General features: G+C 47.4%; 1 protein-coding gene across 1 annotated transcript; it reads left to right on the top strand.

The window, feature by feature from the left end:
* Positions 1 to 181: 181 nt before the first annotated feature.
* Positions 182 to 18,878, top strand: LOC142683589 (scavenger receptor cysteine-rich domain-containing group B protein-like). Its single transcript, XM_075847438.1, has 7 exons — positions 182 to 379; positions 8,626 to 9,189; positions 9,848 to 10,168; positions 10,260 to 10,580; positions 12,189 to 12,515; positions 12,775 to 13,089; positions 18,691 to 18,878. The coding sequence occupies exons 1-7, from the start codon at positions 322 to 324 to the stop codon at positions 18,705 to 18,707; spliced, it is 1,923 nt and encodes a 640-aa protein (XP_075703553.1). The 5' UTR covers positions 182 to 321; the 3' UTR covers positions 18,708 to 18,878.
* Positions 18,879 to 18,920: the final 42 nt, after the last annotated feature.

The following is an 18,920-nucleotide window of genomic DNA, read 5'->3' as shown; positions in this document are numbered from 1 at the left end:
GTTCTCGGGTGTTGGGTACAGGTTTACGTTCTCGGGTGTTGGTTACAGGTTTACGTTCTCGGGTGTTGGTACAGGTTTACGTTCTCGGGTGTTGGTACGGGTTTACGTTCTCGGGTGTTGGATACAGGTTTACGTTCTCTGTGTTTTCTGTATCGCAGGACATTCTGCACTCTGGATGTTTCTCTGCTAAACAAATAGAAGAATCCTCCAAATCTCTGTTTGCTGTTTTCACATTAACCAGCTGATAAGCAGGACCTCTGAGCCCTTGTACTATCACAGAGTTAGACAGCTACGGTGGTAGTCCCTGATTTTCCAGCCACCATGTCAGTCTACATCCGGCTCATCCTCATCATCGTCGGCACTGCAGCACATATTGAAGGTGGGTCTCAGCAGCTTCTTAACTGAGGAAAACTGGCTTTAGTCTCTGTCCCCAAAGTCCCAGAGGAGCTGAAAATTAGGACATGGTCATTCTGGGTCTACGAGAGACCAAGGTAATTGAAGGTGGCTGAGGTTTCAAAACCAGGTTTACTCATGGTCCAAAAAGTTTTACTATCGGGGTTCATGAGTAGTATTGAGAAGAGTTAGAGTTGTCCACTAGAGTTCTGATGACTGAAAAGGGGAGCTTGCTAGGGTCCTACATGGATTCAGAACATGACATCCTGAACATATTTATGTGGGGTCCCCAAGATTATGTTATTACATAATAAACACAAATATTAGGTAGTATTGCCCACTGCTCACTACTGCTGCTACAACCAAACACATACACCAAATTCATACACTACCTTTCACCTGCTCATAAACCTCTCCTGCTCATACCCGACCCTTCACTTGCTCATAGACCTCTCCTGCTCATACCCGACCCTTCACTTGCTCATAGACCTCTCCTGCTCATACCCCACCCTTCACTTGCTCATAGACCTCTCCTGCTCATACCCCACCCTTCACTTGCACATAGACCTCTCCTGCTCATACCCCACCCTTCACTTGCTCATAAACCTCTCCTGCTTATACCCGACCCTTCACTTGCTCATAAACCTCTCCTGCTCATACCCGACCCTTCACTTGCTCATAGACCTCTCCTGCTCATACCCCACCCTTCACTTGCTCATAGACCTCTCCTGCTCATACCCCACCCTTCACTTGCTCATAGACCTCTCCTGCTCATACCCCACCCTTCACTTGCTCATAGACCTCTCCTGGTCATATTTTATCCATCATCTGCTCATAGACCTCTCTTGCTCATACTTCACCCTTTCCTGTTCATAGACTTCTGTTGCTCCACCTGAGCTCCTCATAAACTTCTCCTGCCTTACTCTTTACCTCCTCATAGACCTCTTCAGCTCATGCCTTACTCGTCACCTCCTCATAGACCTCTCCTGCTCATGCCTTACTTGTCACCTCCTCATAGACCTCTCCTGCTCATGCCTTACTTGTCACCTCCTCATAGACCTCTCCTGCTCATGCCTTACTCGTCACCTCCTCATAGACCTCTCCTGCTCATCCTTTACTCTTCACCTCCTCATAGACCTCTCCTGCTCATGCCTTACTCGTCACCTCCTCATAGACCTCTCCTGCTCATCCTTTACTCTTCACCTCCTCATAGACCTCTCCTGCTCATCCTTTACTCGTCACCTCCTCATAGACCTCTCCTGCTCATGCTTTACTCTTCACCTCCTCATAGACCTCTCCTGCTCATGCTTTACTCGTCACCTCCTCATAGGCCTCTCCTGCTCATGCCTTACTCGTCACCTCCTCATAGACCTCTCCTGCTCATCCTTTACTCTTCACCTCCTCATAGACCTCTCCTGCTCATCCTTTACTCGTCACCTCCTCATAGACCTCTCCTGCTCATGCTTTACTCTTCACCTCCTCATAGACCTCTTCTGCTCATGCCTTACTCTTCACCTCCTCATAGACCTCTCCTGCTCATCCTTTACTCGTCACCTCCTCATAGACCTCTCCTGCTCATGCTTTACTCTTCACCTCCTCATAGACCTCTTCTGCTCATGCCTTACTCTTCACCTCCTCATAGACCTCTTCTGCTCATGCCTTACTCTTCACCTCCTCATAGACCTCTCCTGCTCATGCTTTACTCTTCACCTCCTCATAGACCTCTCCTGCTCATGCCTTACTCGTCACCTCCTCATAGACCTCTCCTGCTCATGCCTTACTCGTCACCTCCTCATAGACCTCTCCTCCTCATAGACCTCTCCTGCTCATGCCTTACTCGTCACCTCCTCATAGACCTCTCCTGCTCATGCTTTACTCGTCACCTCCTCATAGGCCTCTCCTGCTCATGCCTTACTCGTCACCTCCTCATAGGCCTCTCCTGCTCATGCCTTACTCGTCACCTCCTCATAGACCTCTCCTGCTCATGCTTTACTCGTCACCTCCTCATAGGCCTCTCCTGCTCATGCCTTACTCGTCACCTCCTCATAGGCCTCTCCTGCTCATGCCTTACTCGTCACCTCCTCATAGACCTCTCCTGCTCATGCCTTACTCGTCACCTCCTCATAGACCTCTCCTGCTCAAGCCCTCATCTTCACCTCCTCATAGACCCTGCTCATGCCTTACTCTTCACCTCCTCATAGACCTCTCCTGCTCATGCCGTTATCTTCACCTCCTCATAGACCGTGCTCATGCCTGACCCTTCACTTGTTCATAGACCTCTCCTGCTGCTACTTGACTTTCCACTTGTTCACAGACCTGTTCTGCTATTACCTAACCTCCTGTTCATGTACCGACCGTTTCTTCTCAAACTTGACCTTTTGTCAGTTTATAGACCTCTCCTGCTCAAACATCTCTCCTACTCATGCCTGACCCTTCACATGTACAAAGACCTGTCCTGTTCATACTTGTCCCTTCACCTGCTCAGATTCCTTTTGCTCTTCCCTGAACCTTCACCTATTTAGACCTCTCCTGCCCTACTCTTAAAGGGAATGTGTTGCCAGCAAAACATGATTTTTTTTTTTTTAGTTAAACAATTAGTGTGTAGGTGATTAAACATTGTTCTAATTTATTTTATTTTTTTCACGAGTCAGGAAATATTATAAATGGGATTCAATTGGATTCTAATTTATAATATTTCCCATTGCTGGTCACTAGATGGAGCCATTCCCAAAATTGCAGCATTGCATGTGGTAAAGCAACCACATTGCTTTATGCTGCAAAATTGGGTAAAAAGCCCTCGCTCTAGTGAGCTCTGAGAATCCCCCCCTCCTTTATCCTGGCTAGTGCCGGGAGAAACGAGGGGTTTGAACGGTCTAACCTCCTACACTGTGTGTCGCCATTTTTTGAGCTAACACACAGTGTAGAAGTTTTACATACAGTAGTAAACACACACTGAACACAAACATACATAGAAATCCCTTACCTGCTCCAGTCACCGCCGCTCCCTCCGGTTCATCCGCTCCGTCTGCTGCCGCTGCTCCATGTGCACAAGTCCGGAAGCCGCGACCGGAAGTAGTAATCTTACTGTCCGGCCGCGACTTCCGGTCCACAGGAAAATGGCGCCGGATGGCGCGCATTTCAAATTGAACTGTGTGGGAGCGGCGCATGCGCCGTTCCCACACAGCGGCGTACATGTTAGTGGATGGAACGGGCCCCGTTCGCAGTCCCTATGGGACTGGAGCTGCCGTATTCCATGTCTGTATGTGTCGTTAATCGACACATACAGAAATGGAAAAAAAAATGGCAGCCCCCATAGGGAAGAAAAAGTAACACACAAATTAATCCAAACGTTTTTAATAAAGCACTAACATCTTTAACATTAAAAAAAAATTGTGGTAACACTGTTCCTTTAACCCTCGCACAGAACTTTTCTGCTCATACTTGATGCATCACCAACTCCTTGATTTATCCTGCTCAGACCAGACACTTCACCTGCTCAATGATCTCCTCTAATTATACCTGACCCTTCAGCTGCTTATAGACTACTCCTGCACATATTCACCCCTAACTTACTTATAGACTTTTTCTTCTCACCTCTGCTGCTCACAGACCTCTACTGCTCATACCCGACCCTGCACATGCTCATAGACCTCTACTGCTCATACCCGACCCTGCACATGCTCATAGACCTCTACTGCTCATACCCGACCCTGCACATGCTCATAGACCTCTACTGCTCATACCCGACCCTGCACATGCTCATAGACCTCTACTGCTCATACCCGACCCTGCACATGCTCATAGACCTCTACTGCTCATACCCGACCCTGCACATGCTCATAGACCTCTCCTGCTCATACCCGACCCTGCACATGCTCATAGACCTCTCCTGCTCATACCCGACCCTGCACATGCTCATAGACCTCTACTGCTCATACCCGACCCTGCACATGCTCATAGACCTCTACTGCTCATACCCGACCCTGCACATGCTCATAGACCTCTACTGCTCATACCCGACCCTGCACATGCTCATAGACCTCTACTGCTCATACCCGACCCTGCACATGCTCATAGACCTCTACTGCTCATACCCGACCCTGCACATGCTCATAGACCTCTACTGCTCATACCCGACCCTGCACATGCTCATAGACCTCTACTGCTCATACCCGACCCTGCACATGCTCATAGACCTCTACTGCTCATACCCGACCCTGCACATGCTCATAGACCTCTACTGCTCATACCCGACCCTGCACATGCTCATAGACCTCTACTGCTCATACCCGACCCTGCACATGCTCATAGACCTCTACTGCTCATACCCGACCCTGCACATGCTCATAGACCTCTACTGCTCATACCCGACCCTGCACATGCTCATAGACCTCTACTGCTCATACCCGACCCTGCACATGCTCATAGACCTCTACTGCTCATACCCGACCCTGCACATGCTCATAGACCTCTCCTGCTCATACCCGACCCTGCACATGCTCATAGACCTCTACTGCTCATACCCGACCCTGCACATGCTCATAGACCTCTACTGCTCATACCCGACCCTGCACATGCTCATAGACCTCTACTGCTCATACCCGACCCTGCACATGCTCATAGACCTCTACTGCTCATACCCGACCCTGCACATGCTCATAGACCTCTACTGCTCATACCCGACCCTGCACATGCTCATAGACCTCTACTGCTCATACCCGACCCTGCACATGCTCATAGACCTCTACTGCTCATACCCGACCCTGCACATGCTCATAGACCTCTACTGCTCATACCCGACCCTGCACATGCTCATAGACCTCTACTGCTCATACCCGACCCTGCACATGCTCATAGACCTCTACTGCTCATACCCGACCCTGCACATGCTCAGACCTCTACTGCTCATACCCGACCCTGCACATGTTCATATTCCTCTACTGCTCATACCTGACACTGCACATGATCATAGAAATCTACTGCTCATACCTTAACCTGCCCATCCCCGACTCTTCACCTTCTCATCCCCGACCCTTCACCTGCTGATCCCCGATCCTTAACCTGCTCATCCCCGACACTTAACCTGCTCATCCCCGACCCTTAACCTGCCCATGCCCGAACCTTTACCTGCTCATCCCCGACCATTCACTTGCTCATCCCCGACCCTTCACCTGCTCATCTCCGACCCTTCACCTGCTCATCCCCGACCCTTCACCTGCTCATCCCAGACCATTCACCTGCTCATCCCCGACCCTTCACCTGCTCATCCCCTGACCCTTCACCTGCACATCCCTGACCCTTCACCTGCACATCCACGACCCTTCACCTGCTCATCCCCTGACCATTCACCTGCTCATCCCCGACCCTTCACCTGCTCATCCCCTGACCCTTCACCTGCACATCCCTGACCCTTCACCTGCACATTCCCGACCCTTCACCTGCACATTCCCGACCCTTCACCTGCACATTCCCGACCCTTCACCAGCTCATCCCCGACCCTTCACCTGCTCATCCCCGACCCTTCACCTGCTCATCCCCGACCCTTCACCTGCTCATCCCCAGACCCTTCACTTGCACATTCCCGACCCTTCACCTGCACATTCCCGACCCTTCACCTGCTCATCCCCGACCCTTCACCTGCTCATCGGCCCCTCCGGCTAAAGATAGGTTATGAAATTGACAAGTTTGATAGTGAATCAATAACTCATCTATAGATTATTATTATTTTAATGTAACTTTGCTTAAGATCTCATGGAACACAATACACATAATATACATTACAGCTAGCATGTAAAACAGATGTACAAATGTACCAGAATACAAGAGGCCAATTAAAATACATAAAAGAAACAGCATGGTATACACAATGGATCATATTATGTAGAAAAGAGAACCATCTTTACAAAACCTAGAAAATAAGGGAGCAGGCAGTCTGTGGGGGCGTTAATATTTGCCTAAAACCAAAGGAGCATTTCTGAGGCTCCCATAAGAGATCATGACGAGTTTCGGGGTTCGCTGTCCATGGCGCCATATGTTTGTGTGTTTACCAGGACGACCTCCCGCTTCATGTAAGTTTAAAGAGCGGAAGATTGAGATTTACCATTGAGATCAACGCCTATAGAACGGAACCTCGGGTGTTTCCGATGGGTGAGAATCGTTTTCTTGGTATAAAATAAGAGAAGAATCATCAGAGATCTGGACACCACAGGACGTAGAAGCTCCTCTACCAACGTCAGAAAATCTTTGGCTTCAGGACTCACAAGAGATGATTAAACTCAAGAAATTCCATAATATCTGCCCAAAAGCTAAAGATAACTGGTCATTCCCAGAACACATGCAGAAAAGATCAGTGAGGGCGAGAAGGGGAGGGTAATCTACCCATCCTAAATAATTTAGAGGGAGTGTAGAAGATTTGTCACACAGCCCCCCTCCCTGGTATATAGAGCTACACAGCCCCCCTCCCTTGTATATAGAGCTACACAGCCCCCCCCTCCCTTGTATATAGTGCCACACTCCCCCCCCCCCAAAAAACCCTAATATTGTATTTACCTTGGCCTGTTCCCGCAATGGACAGAGCAGGGATTCTTCCCAACGCATAATATGCTGCAGGCCTAACGTGGCCCATAGCCTATAGTATTCATTTGTATCTGCGTCCTGAGGAGGCAGATACAAGTGAATGTGGCTGTTGCTAGAACCGGGGCCCCCTCTGGTGCTAGTGACGCTTCCAAGCATGAATGTTATGGGACGGGCGGCGCGGGATTCCTCGGACTCCGTAGCAGCCACGGGCAGGATGGAGGCCCTGGGCAATTGCCCAGTTTGCCCCCCCTAACGTCAGCCATGTGTGCTGGTGATAGACTGATGTTTGAAATGTGAAGACATTAATATTCTGGATTAATTCCAGGCCCGGGGGGGGGGTGACATTTGCTTGTTCTCTGCTCATCTTCGGGTATCTCAAGGATACTAGTCAGGCTACAGAGCCCGAGAGAAGGTGGGATACTGCTGTAGAGCGTTGCAACATCTCGAGTAAGAAAGAGGACGTCCTCGGACCAAAAGTGGCTATTTTATCCTCCACATCATGCAAATTCAGAATAGTTACATAGTAGTTACATAGTTAGTACGGCTGAAAAAAGACACATGTCCATCAAGTTCAACTCCATAAAGGGGGCCGAAGAGCGTTATACCATAAGGGAGTGGCGGGAGTCCGTCTGGAGAGCAGCGATTTCTTCTGTTAGTTCAGTGAGAGATTCGGTAATGGCTCTCAGAACATCCAGCATGGACGGCTCCGCAGGTAGATCAGTGGTGGTGGAGGATCCAGGCGGACGGGTATTGCGGGGGTCCAGCCGCACCACCAGACGTTGCCTCCATTTTGTCAATAATTTTAGATTGTGTAGACGTACAAACAGCAGATAAGACTCAGGTCGGGGCACATATCGGTATATTCAGAGGATCACTAGCATAGGAGAGGAGGGAGAGTCTGTCAGGTATCGCGGCACACTCAAAAGAACGAGTCCACAGCTCCAAGGAACCCCATATGGCAGATAACAAAGAATAGTAGCACTGGGTGAATATGAAGATATTTGAGTAATCATTTTCAAATCAGGATAGGCCCCTTGAGAGTCCAGCGAGCAGCCCCTGCTCACTGAGTGGGGGGCCCCTGCTCACTGAGTGGGGGATTGTCAGGGCCCGATTGGGGTGTTATACTGCCCCAGAGAGTCGCTGCAGGGCTGGCTGTCAGAAATCAAGACCGTGGCTTCTAAGGCCTAGTAGGCCACAATAGCGGTTGCAGATGGTGGTAAGACCAGGCTATAATATTCCCCTTGGTGGAGTCGTGGAGAGTCGAGTATGGGTGACAGGGTAGTGGGTAACTGGTCGATTATCCCAGCAGGAGGCCTGAAGGGAACAGGGTAGGAACAACGCACCCTCACCTCCCCTCCTTGTAAGCAGCAACCAGCCAGGGTCCTCCTCAAAGGCAGTAGAGGTGATCCAGAGGGCCTCCGTAGTGTCCAGGGAGACTTCGGTGCGGCCATGACTGCGCCTTATCCAGACGCTGCTGTAGATCTAGGCCGCGGTCTCCCACCGAGTGGTAGGCTGCACCTTCCCTGCTCTAGCTTTCGTCCACCGGTGGGCCAGTCTGACCCTGCTGGTAAATCCCAGTGATGGTGAAGGGAGCAGCCTTGCCCTTTGTGACAATTTGCGATAACCTGACCATTGTCCCCATTCTGCCTCTCGCAGGTTGTTCCCATGGGGTCCACAGTTCTGCAGAGATTATGGTCTACATTGACCGCTTTCTATACGGCGATAATTACCATAACTTGGAGACAGTCAGAAGGTTTGTAGAAGAGATGCAGAATGACGCAAAGCATCAGGTAACGCTCCACTTGCACGATTCTAATCTGAAGACAATCAAGGAGCATTTCCGCAGCCATCAAGACTTGGGGACGGTCAGATACATCATACAGGAAAATTACATAGTCAATTTCATTAACTCCATGACATGGAAACCACAGCCGGGCACCTACCACACGTCATACGTCCTCATCCTCCTGCTTGATGGCTACCACCCCTATCTGTTTATGAAGCCCAAAATACACAAACTGAAGAGAGCTGGCGTGGAGATATTTGCAGTGACATTCAAGAAATCCCAGGACTATAAATTGTATGAGGTGGTGTCATTCCCACCAAAGACCCATTTATATCACCTGCTGGAGTATCCGAGTCCTGACAGAGCTCTGTCTGCAGTGGCGCAATCAGTGTGTCGCAGCATCGAGGGGAAGGAACGAAGCGCCAAGAAAGCTCGTAAGTCCCATCTGTACGTACTGGAGAGCACTGGTCCCTAAATCACGCCCCCCCCCCCCCCCCCAGGGAACGTCAGTCCCGGTGCCATCCTCCCCTGTTCTCAATATGTTGCAGATTTGACATTTAGGAGTTTAGAAAAGCTGATGACCAATGTGGGAGCTGCGATGGTGTCGAGAAACGGCTTGTAAGATGAGGATCAATCCAGGGGTGTACATAGAAGAGAAGGGGCCACATAGCAAAAATCCTGATGTCATCCAGGCCCCATTAGAGAAATGCAGAATGATGCAGGACAATTCTCTCCGCAATTGTTCAAATTTTGAGGTTTATGTGGAGAAGGGGGGGGGGGGGGCTTGTCAATGGGTCTCAAACAGCCTGAGCTGGGACCCATGGGCCCCATAACTTTATGGTCGCTGGTATTGTATGTACACCCTTGTTCAATAACAATTCTGTTTGGATATCTCCGAGCAGTCTTTGTCACTTCCACCACTCATCTATTACCCATTAATTGCCCATAGTGACCTCTGTAAGTAACAGAATTTAAGGTGCAGCTTTCATGGCCAGCTTAGAAGTCAAGGAACGAGACTCCCTCGCCAGTGAGACCTTGTTTTGGCCGCTGGGTAATTGAAATGTGACCTCAGCTCCTTCTACTCTTCCCTAGTTTTGTCTCAGGTGAGGTTGGCAGATGGCGGTGACCACTGCCGGGGGAGAGTGGAGCTTCTCTACAACAATTCCTGGGGCTTGTTGAGTGATAAACACTGGGACAGACATGGAGCGGATGTCATCTGCAGGCAGCTGAAGTGTGGTCCTTCTCTGGAGGCCTTGGACAGAGATGCATTTGGGCCAGCACCTGGGAGTGTCCTGGAGAAGGTGGATTGTACTGGCGATGAGCATGACGTTTCAGAGTGTTTACTGGGAACGTGGACTGACCAGGACCCAACGAGACCTCAACAAAGTGCAGGAGTCAGCTGCTTATCTTCTGGTGAGTCTCATGTGTACCTATCATTAATGTTCTCTCTTCAGGTTACTAACATGGTTTCTCTCCCCTCTCCATCCCTCCTCCGGTTACACAGGTTTCAACAAGGTTCAACTGGTCAATGGCTCTGGACCTTGCGATGGGATAGTGGAAATTTCCCTCAATAACACATGGAATAGATTCTGCCTCTGGAGCTTTGGAGAGCGGGTTGCTTCAGTTGTATGCAGACAGATGGGCTGTGGACCTCTTCTGAAGATCCAGGAGAATATGGTTGGAGAAGCTGGTTCTGCGTGGAGGACGGTGGAGGAAACACATTGTTCTGGGGCAGAATCTCAGATATCTGAATGCAGCCTCAGTCTCTGGAGCACACAGCCATGCCTCTACAACATCCATGCGGGAATTGTCTGCTCTACATCAGGTGTGATATACTCTATGTATATACGGGAAGGTTATCATCCCATACATCACATGGGTCATCATGTCAGAGGCCACGTGGAGGGTGGAGGTCAGTGCCACACACTGCAGATCAAAGTCCCGGGTCTACTCTGGATATGACATTGAGGGAATTATCTTCTATCAGACCGCTCCTTGAAATGTGTCTTTGACATATAGACCCTTTATAGTCACCTGAGGCCCTTACACGAGTCGATGATTGAACGCTCATATGAACATGTGTAAACGTGGCAGCGATCAGCCGATGAATGAGCAAATGCTCGTTTGTTGGCTGATTGGATCTTTTATCCTACCATAAAAATGTTCGTTTGTGGGCAGCACATCTCACCGTGTAAAGAAAGGAGCCCTCAAGAAGCAAAATGCGTGGGGACGGATGATCCTATTAACAATCGTTTGTTTCCACATAACCGTGATCATTGCTTCATGTAAATAGAGCAAACGTGCGCCAGTCGACAAATCATTACTGACGATCAGCGCTCGTTATCGGGCAGTGCCCATGTAAAAACACTCTCATCTCCAATGCACTGCACCCTGGTAACATAAAACTGTGAAAATTGTGGATGCAGCTCTGGGTAGGACTGGAGCATAAGGCTTGATGTAATAGTGGAATTGTACAAAGTGATCAGGGCGGAGGGACTGGGCAACTGGGCATGTGAGATCACCCGAACTCCTGTACAGCTCAAAGTAGACACATCCACACCACCAGCTGGTCCTCCACAGCTCAGCTCCACCACTGATATCTTCTGTGGAGCTCAAAGTAGAGACATCCACACCAGCAGCTGGTCCTCCACCGTTCAGCTCCACCACTGACATCTTCTGTAGAGCTCAAAGTAGAGACATCCACACCAGCAGCTGGTCCTCCACCGTTCAGCTCCACCACTGGTGTCTTTACCTGTAGAACTTATAGTAGACACGTCTATACCATCAGATAGTACCACACAGCTCAGCTCCACCACTGACATCTTCTGTAGAGCTCAAAGTAGAGACATCCACACCACCAGCTGGTCCTCCACCGTTCAGCTCCACCACTGGTGTCTTTACCTGTAGAACTTATAGTAGACACGTCTATACCATCAGATAGTACCACACAGCTCAGCTCCACCACTGACATCGTCTGTAGAGCTCAAAGTAGAGACATCCACACCACCAGCTGGTCCTCCACCGTTCAGCTCCACCACTGACATCTTCTGTAGAGCTCAAAGTAGAGACATCCACACCACCAGCTGGTCCTCCACCGTTCAGCTCCACTACTGGTGTCTTTACCTGTAGAACTTATAGTAGACACGTCTATACCATCAGATAGTACCACACAGCTCAGCTCCACCACTGACATCTTCTGTAGAGCTCAAAGTAGAGACATCCACACAAGCAGCTGGTCCTCCACCGTTCAGCTCCACCACTGGTGTATTTACCTGTAGAACTTATAGTAGACACGTCTATACCATCAGATAGTACCACACAGCTCAGCTCCACCACTGACATCTTCTGTAGAGCTCAAAGTAGAGACATCCACACCACCAGCTGGTCCTCCACCGTTCATCTCATCTTCTTGTATTGTCTTCGTCTTGTACAGCTATTTCCAAGGTGTCGTTAACGGGGGGCAGCAGCGCTTGTTCCGGTAAAGTGACGGCTTTCCAGGATACTAAGTGGAATATAGTGCCTGCCATGGAATGGGATGTGGAGGAGGAGGCTGTGCTGTGTAGGCAGTTAGGCTGCGGCCTCGCTATTGAGCGTGCTCATGTCAAGACAATGTCAATACGTAAAGACCCCGAATCCCAAACTGATCTGCGCAGCGTCTACTGTGCCGGCCATGAAGCAAGTCTATCTGAATGCAGCTCTGTCATGTCCAAAGGGCACACTTGCGAGACCGGTGAAGCGGAGGCGATGTGTTCACAATCAGGTATAAAGACCCACAGCAACCAGAGGACAAATCTCAGCCGAAGTCAAGGCCCAAAGCCCGCCAGGGGCAGTGTTGTCATGGGGACACCATCCACATCAATGTCCACATCCTGCTAGAGGTGAATAGCCGCAGCTAAGTGTGAATATGTGGACATTGATGTCTGGTAGGGCTCCTTTTAATGCCTGACTTATTCATATATATCAGTATACATCATGCATGCTTGACCTGCTACATCATACTTCCGTCATACGTCTTGCAGGGGTATCTAAGGTGAGACTGGTTGGTGGGAATTCCTCGTGCTCAGGACGGGTGGAGGTCTTCTACAACCAGGCCTGGGGCACCGTGTGTGATGACACCTGGGATCTCTTCGATGCTCGTGTGGTGTGCAGACAAGTTGGTTGCGGACCTGCACAACGAGCCCACGGAGGAGCTTATTTCAGCCCCGGGAACGGATCAATATGGCTGGAAAAACTGTTCTGTAATGGCACCGAGTCATCGTTATCCCAATGCGGAGGAGTTGTATCCAAAAATAGTCTCTGTATCCACTCCCAGGATGCGGGTGTGATCTGTACAGGTGAGCATGGAGTCATGTTCATACATGACAGCAGTCCTAAGATATGTAATACACATGTCACTGTGAAATATCGCATGTAATACTAATGCTCCCCGTCTAGTATGATACATGTAATACAGATGCACCTCAACGATTACTTATGCAAAGTAGATGCACCCCGTGTGATAGCCCATGTGTAATACTGATGCACCCCGGGTGATATCCCATGTGTAATACTGATGCACCCCATGTAATATGATGCATGTAATACAGATGCACCCCGTGTAATATCCCACGTGTGAAACAGATGCACCCTGTGTAATACAGATGCACCCCGTGTAATACAGACACTTCAGTGTAAAATCCCACATGTAATACAAACACATCCCCAATGTAACAATACATGAAATACAAATGCTCCGTATGTAATATCACACATCTCATACAGGCACTCCCATGTAATAAATACACATGTTATACAGATGTCTCATATAATATCACACATGTAATACAGATAATCCCCCTGTAATATCACACATGTAATACAGATAATCCCCCTGTAATATCACACATGTAATACAGATTCGTTCCCTGTAATATGTCACATCAAATACAGATTCTTCCCATGTGATATCACACGTTATACAGACACTCCGTGTAATATCCCGCATGTAATACAGACTCTCCCCGTGTAATATCACACATGTAATACAGACTCTCCCCGTGTAATATCACACATGTAATACAGACACTCCCCGTGTAATATCACACATGTAATACAGACGCTCCCCCGTGTAATATCACACATGTAATACAGACGCTCCCCCGTGTAATATCACACATGTAATACAGACACTCCCCGTGTAATATCACACATGTAATACAGACACTCCCCGTGTAATATCATATATGTAATACAGACACTCCCGTGTAATATCACACATGTAATACAGATGCTCCCCGTGTAATATCACACATGTAATACAGACGCTCCCCCGTGTAATATCACACATGTAATACAGACGCCCCCCCGTGTAATATCACACATGTAATACAGACGCTCCCCCGTGTAATATCACACATGTAATACAGACGCTCCCCCGTGTAATATCACACATGTAATACAGACGCTCCCCCGTGTAATATCACACATGTAATACAGACACTCCCCGTGTAATATCACACATGTAATACAGACACTCCCCGTGTAATATCACACATGTAATACAGACACTCCCCGTGTAATATCACACATGTAATACAGACGCTCCCCCGTGTAATATCACACATGTAATACAGACGCTCCCCGTGTAATATCACACATGTAATACAGACGCTCCCCCGTGTAATATCACACATGTAATACAGACGCTCCCCCGTGTAATATCACACATGTAATACAGACACTTCCCCGTGTAATATCACACATGTAATACAGACACTTCCCCGTGTAATATTACGCATGTAATACAGACAGTCCCCGTGTAATATCACACATGTAATACAGACGCTCCCCCGTGTAATAACACACATGTAATACAGACACTCCCGTGTAATATCACACATGTAATACAGACGCCCCCGTGTAATATCACACATGTAATACAGACGCTCCCCGTGTAATATCACACATGTAATACAGACGCTCCCCGTGTAATATCACACATGAAATACAGACGCCCCCCGTGTAATATCACACATGTAATACAGACGCTCCCCCGTGTAATATCACACATGTAATACAGACGCTCCCCGTGTAATATCACACAAGTAATACAGGCGCTCCCCGTGTAATATCACACATGTAATACAGACGCTCCCCGTGTAATATCACACATGTAATACAGACAATCCCCGTGTAATATCACACATGTAATACAGACGCTCCCCGTGTAATATCACACATGTAATACAGACACTCTCCCGTGTAATATCACACATGTAATACAGACGCTCCCCGTGTAATATCACACATGTAATACAGACGCTCCCCGTGTAATATCACACATGTAATACAGACGCTCCCCGTGTAATATTATACATGTAATACAGACCTCCTCGTGTAATATCACACATGTAATACATACGCTCCCCCTGTAATATCACACATGTAATACAGACGCCCCAGTGTAATATCACACATGTAATACAGACGCTCCCCGTGTAATATCACACATGTAATACAGACGCCCCCGTGTAATATCACACATGTAATACAGACGCTCCCCGTGTAATACCACACATGTGATACAGACGCTCCCAGTGTAACATTACACATGTAATACAGACGCTCCCCGTGTAATATCACATATGTAATACAGACGCTCCCCGTGTAATATCACACATGTAATACAGACGCTCCCCGTGTAATATTATACATGTAATACAGACCTCCTCGTGTAATATCACACATGTAATACATACGCTCCCCCTGTAATATCACACATGTAATACAGACGCCCCAGTGTAATATCACACATGTAATACAGACGCTCCCCGTGTAATATCACACATGTAATACAGACGCCCCCGTGTAATATCACACATGTAATACAGACGCTCCCCGTGTAATACCACACATGTGATACAGACGCTCCCAGTGTAACATTACACATGTAATACAGACGCTCCCCGTGTAATATCACACATGTAATACAGACACTCTCCCGTGTAATATCACATGTAATACAGACACTCCCCATGTAATATCACACATATAATACAGACGCTCCCCGTGTAATATCACACATGTAATACAAATGCTCCCCGTGTAATATCACACATGTAATACAGACGCTCCCCGTGTAATATTATACATGTAATACAGACGCTCCCCGTGTAATATTATACATGTAATACAGACACTCCCCGTGTAATATCACACATGTAATACAGACGCTCCCCGTGTAATATCACACATGTAATACAGACGCTCCCCGTGTAATATCAGACATGTAATACAGACATCCCCAGTGTATTATCACACATGTAATACAGACATCCCGTGTAATATCACACATGTAATACAGACACTCCCGTGTAATATCACACATGTAATACAGACGCTCCCCCGTGTAATATCACACATGTAATACAGACGCTCCCCGTGTAATATCACACATGTAATACAGACACTCCCCGTGTAATATCACACATGTAATACAGAGGCTCCCCGTGTAATATCACACATGTAATACAGACGCTCCCCGTGTAATATCACACATGTAATACAGACTCTCCCCGTGTAATATCACACATGTAATACAGACGCTCCCCGTGTAATATCACACATGTAATACAGACTCTCCCCGTGTAATATCACATGTAATACAGACACTCTCCCGTGTAATATCACATGTAATACAGACACTCCCCATGTAATATCACACATGTAATACAGACGCTCCTCCCCGTGTAATATCCCACATGTAATACAGACGCTCCCCGTGTAATATCATACATGTAATACAGACACTCCCCGTGTAATATCACACATGTAATACAGGCGCTCCCCGTGTTATATCACACATGTAATACAGACATCCCCATGTAATATCACACATGTAATACAGACGCTCCCCGTGTAATATCACACATGTAATACAGACGCTCCCGTGTAATATCACACATGTAATACAGATGTTCCCCGTGTAATATCACACATGTAATACAGACGCTCCCCGTGTAATATAACACATGTAATACAGACGCTCCCCGTGTAATATTATACATGTAATACAGACACTCCCCGTGTAATATCACACATGTAATACAGACGCTCCCCGTGTAATATCACACATGTAATACAGACGCTCCCGTGTAATATCACACATGTAATACAGACGCTCCCGTGTAATGTCACACATGTAATAAAGACGCTCCCCGTGTAATATCACACATGTAATACAGACGCTCCCCGTGTAATATCACACATGTAATACAGACGCTCCCCGTGTAATATCACACATGTAATACAGACTCTCCCCGTGTAATATCACAGATGTAATACAGACGCTCCCCGTGTAATATCACACATGTAATACAGACACTCTCCCGTGTAATATCACATGTAATACAGACACTCCCCATGTAATATCACACATATAATACAGACGCTCCCCGTGTAATATCACACATGTAATACAAATGCTCCCCGTGTAATATCACACATGTAATACAGACGCTCCCCGTGTAATATTATACATGTAATACAGACGCTCCCCGTGTAATATCACACATGTAATACAGACGCTCCCCGTGTAATATCAGACATGTAATACAGACACTTCCCCGTGTAATATCACACAAGTAATACAGACGCTCCCCGTGTAATATCACACATGTAATACAGACATCCCCAGTGTAATATCACACATGTAATACAGACATCCCGTGTAATATCACACATGTAATACAGACACTCCCGTGTAATATCACACATGTAATACAGACGCTCCCCGTGTAATATCACACATGTAATACAGACGCTCCCCGTGTAATAACACACATGTAATACAGACGCTCCCCGAGTAATATCACACATGTAATACAGACGCCCCCGTGTAATATTATACATGTAATACAGACACTCCCCCTGTAATATCACACATGTAATACAGACGCTCCCCCTGTAATATCACACATGTAATACAGACGCTCCCCGTGTAATATCACACATGTAATACAGACGCTCCCTGTGTAATATCACACATGTAATACAGACTCCCCCGTGTAATATCACACATGTAATACAGACGCTCCCCGTGTAATATCACACATGTAATACAGACGCTCCCCCGTGTAATATCACACATGTAATACAGACGCTCCCCGTGTAATATCACACATGTAATACAGACGCTCCCCGTGTAATATCACACATGTAATACAGACGCCCCCGTGTAATAACAGACATGTAATACAGACACTCCCTGTGTAATGTCACACATGTAATACAGACACTCCCCGTGTAACATCACACATGTAATACAGACGCTCCCCGTGTAATATCACACATGTAATACAGACGCTCCCCGTTTAATATCACACATGTAATACAGACGCTCCCCCTGTAATATCACACATGTAATACAGACACTCCCCCGTGTAATATCACACATGTAATACAGACGCTCCCCCGTGTAATATCACACATGTAATACAGACACTCCCCATGTAATATCACACATGTAATACAGACGCTCCCCATGTAATATCACACATATAATACAGACGCTCCCCGAGTAATATCACACATGTAATACAGACGCTCCCGTGTAATATCACACATGTAATACAGACGCTCCCCGTGTAATATCACACATGTAATACAGACACTGCCCCCGTGTAATATCACACATGTAATACAGACGCTCCCCGTGTAATATCACACATGTAATACAGACGCTCCCCGTGTAATATCACACATGTAATACAGACATCCCCAGTGTAATTTTACACTTGTTAAACAGACACTCAGTTTGATATCACACAGATGGTCATGTGTCTCCTTCTATGTTTGTTACATGGGTTCACATAGTTATCAGTATTCCTCTGCTGTGGGTTGCTCTTTTTCGGATATTATTGGAGCAGGTTATAAATAAGATGGTTTCACTATTACAGAAAATAATGCAATATAACTTGGACAATGCAGCGGATGTCTCGTGACCGGTTGACGTGTGATGTCACCGCGACGACTTCTCCTCCGGAGTCTTCATCAATGACCTGCACTCATTTGTTTACGGTCATAACCCCCGCCACATGGGCTCTACAAGGCGTCATGCAATAAATAATCGTAATTAAAGACAGAAGATCAGAAATTATTGTCATAGTCACAAAGTTAAAAACCTGGA

This window comes from Rhinoderma darwinii (assembly GCF_050947455.1).
Source record: "Rhinoderma darwinii isolate aRhiDar2 chromosome 4 unlocalized genomic scaffold, aRhiDar2.hap1 SUPER_4_unloc_1, whole genome shotgun sequence".
Taxonomy (NCBI): Eukaryota; Metazoa; Chordata; class Amphibia; order Anura; family Rhinodermatidae; genus Rhinoderma; species Rhinoderma darwinii.
The sequence above is the reverse complement of the archived record's forward strand: the minus strand, read 5'-3'. Positions and strand labels throughout refer to the sequence as shown.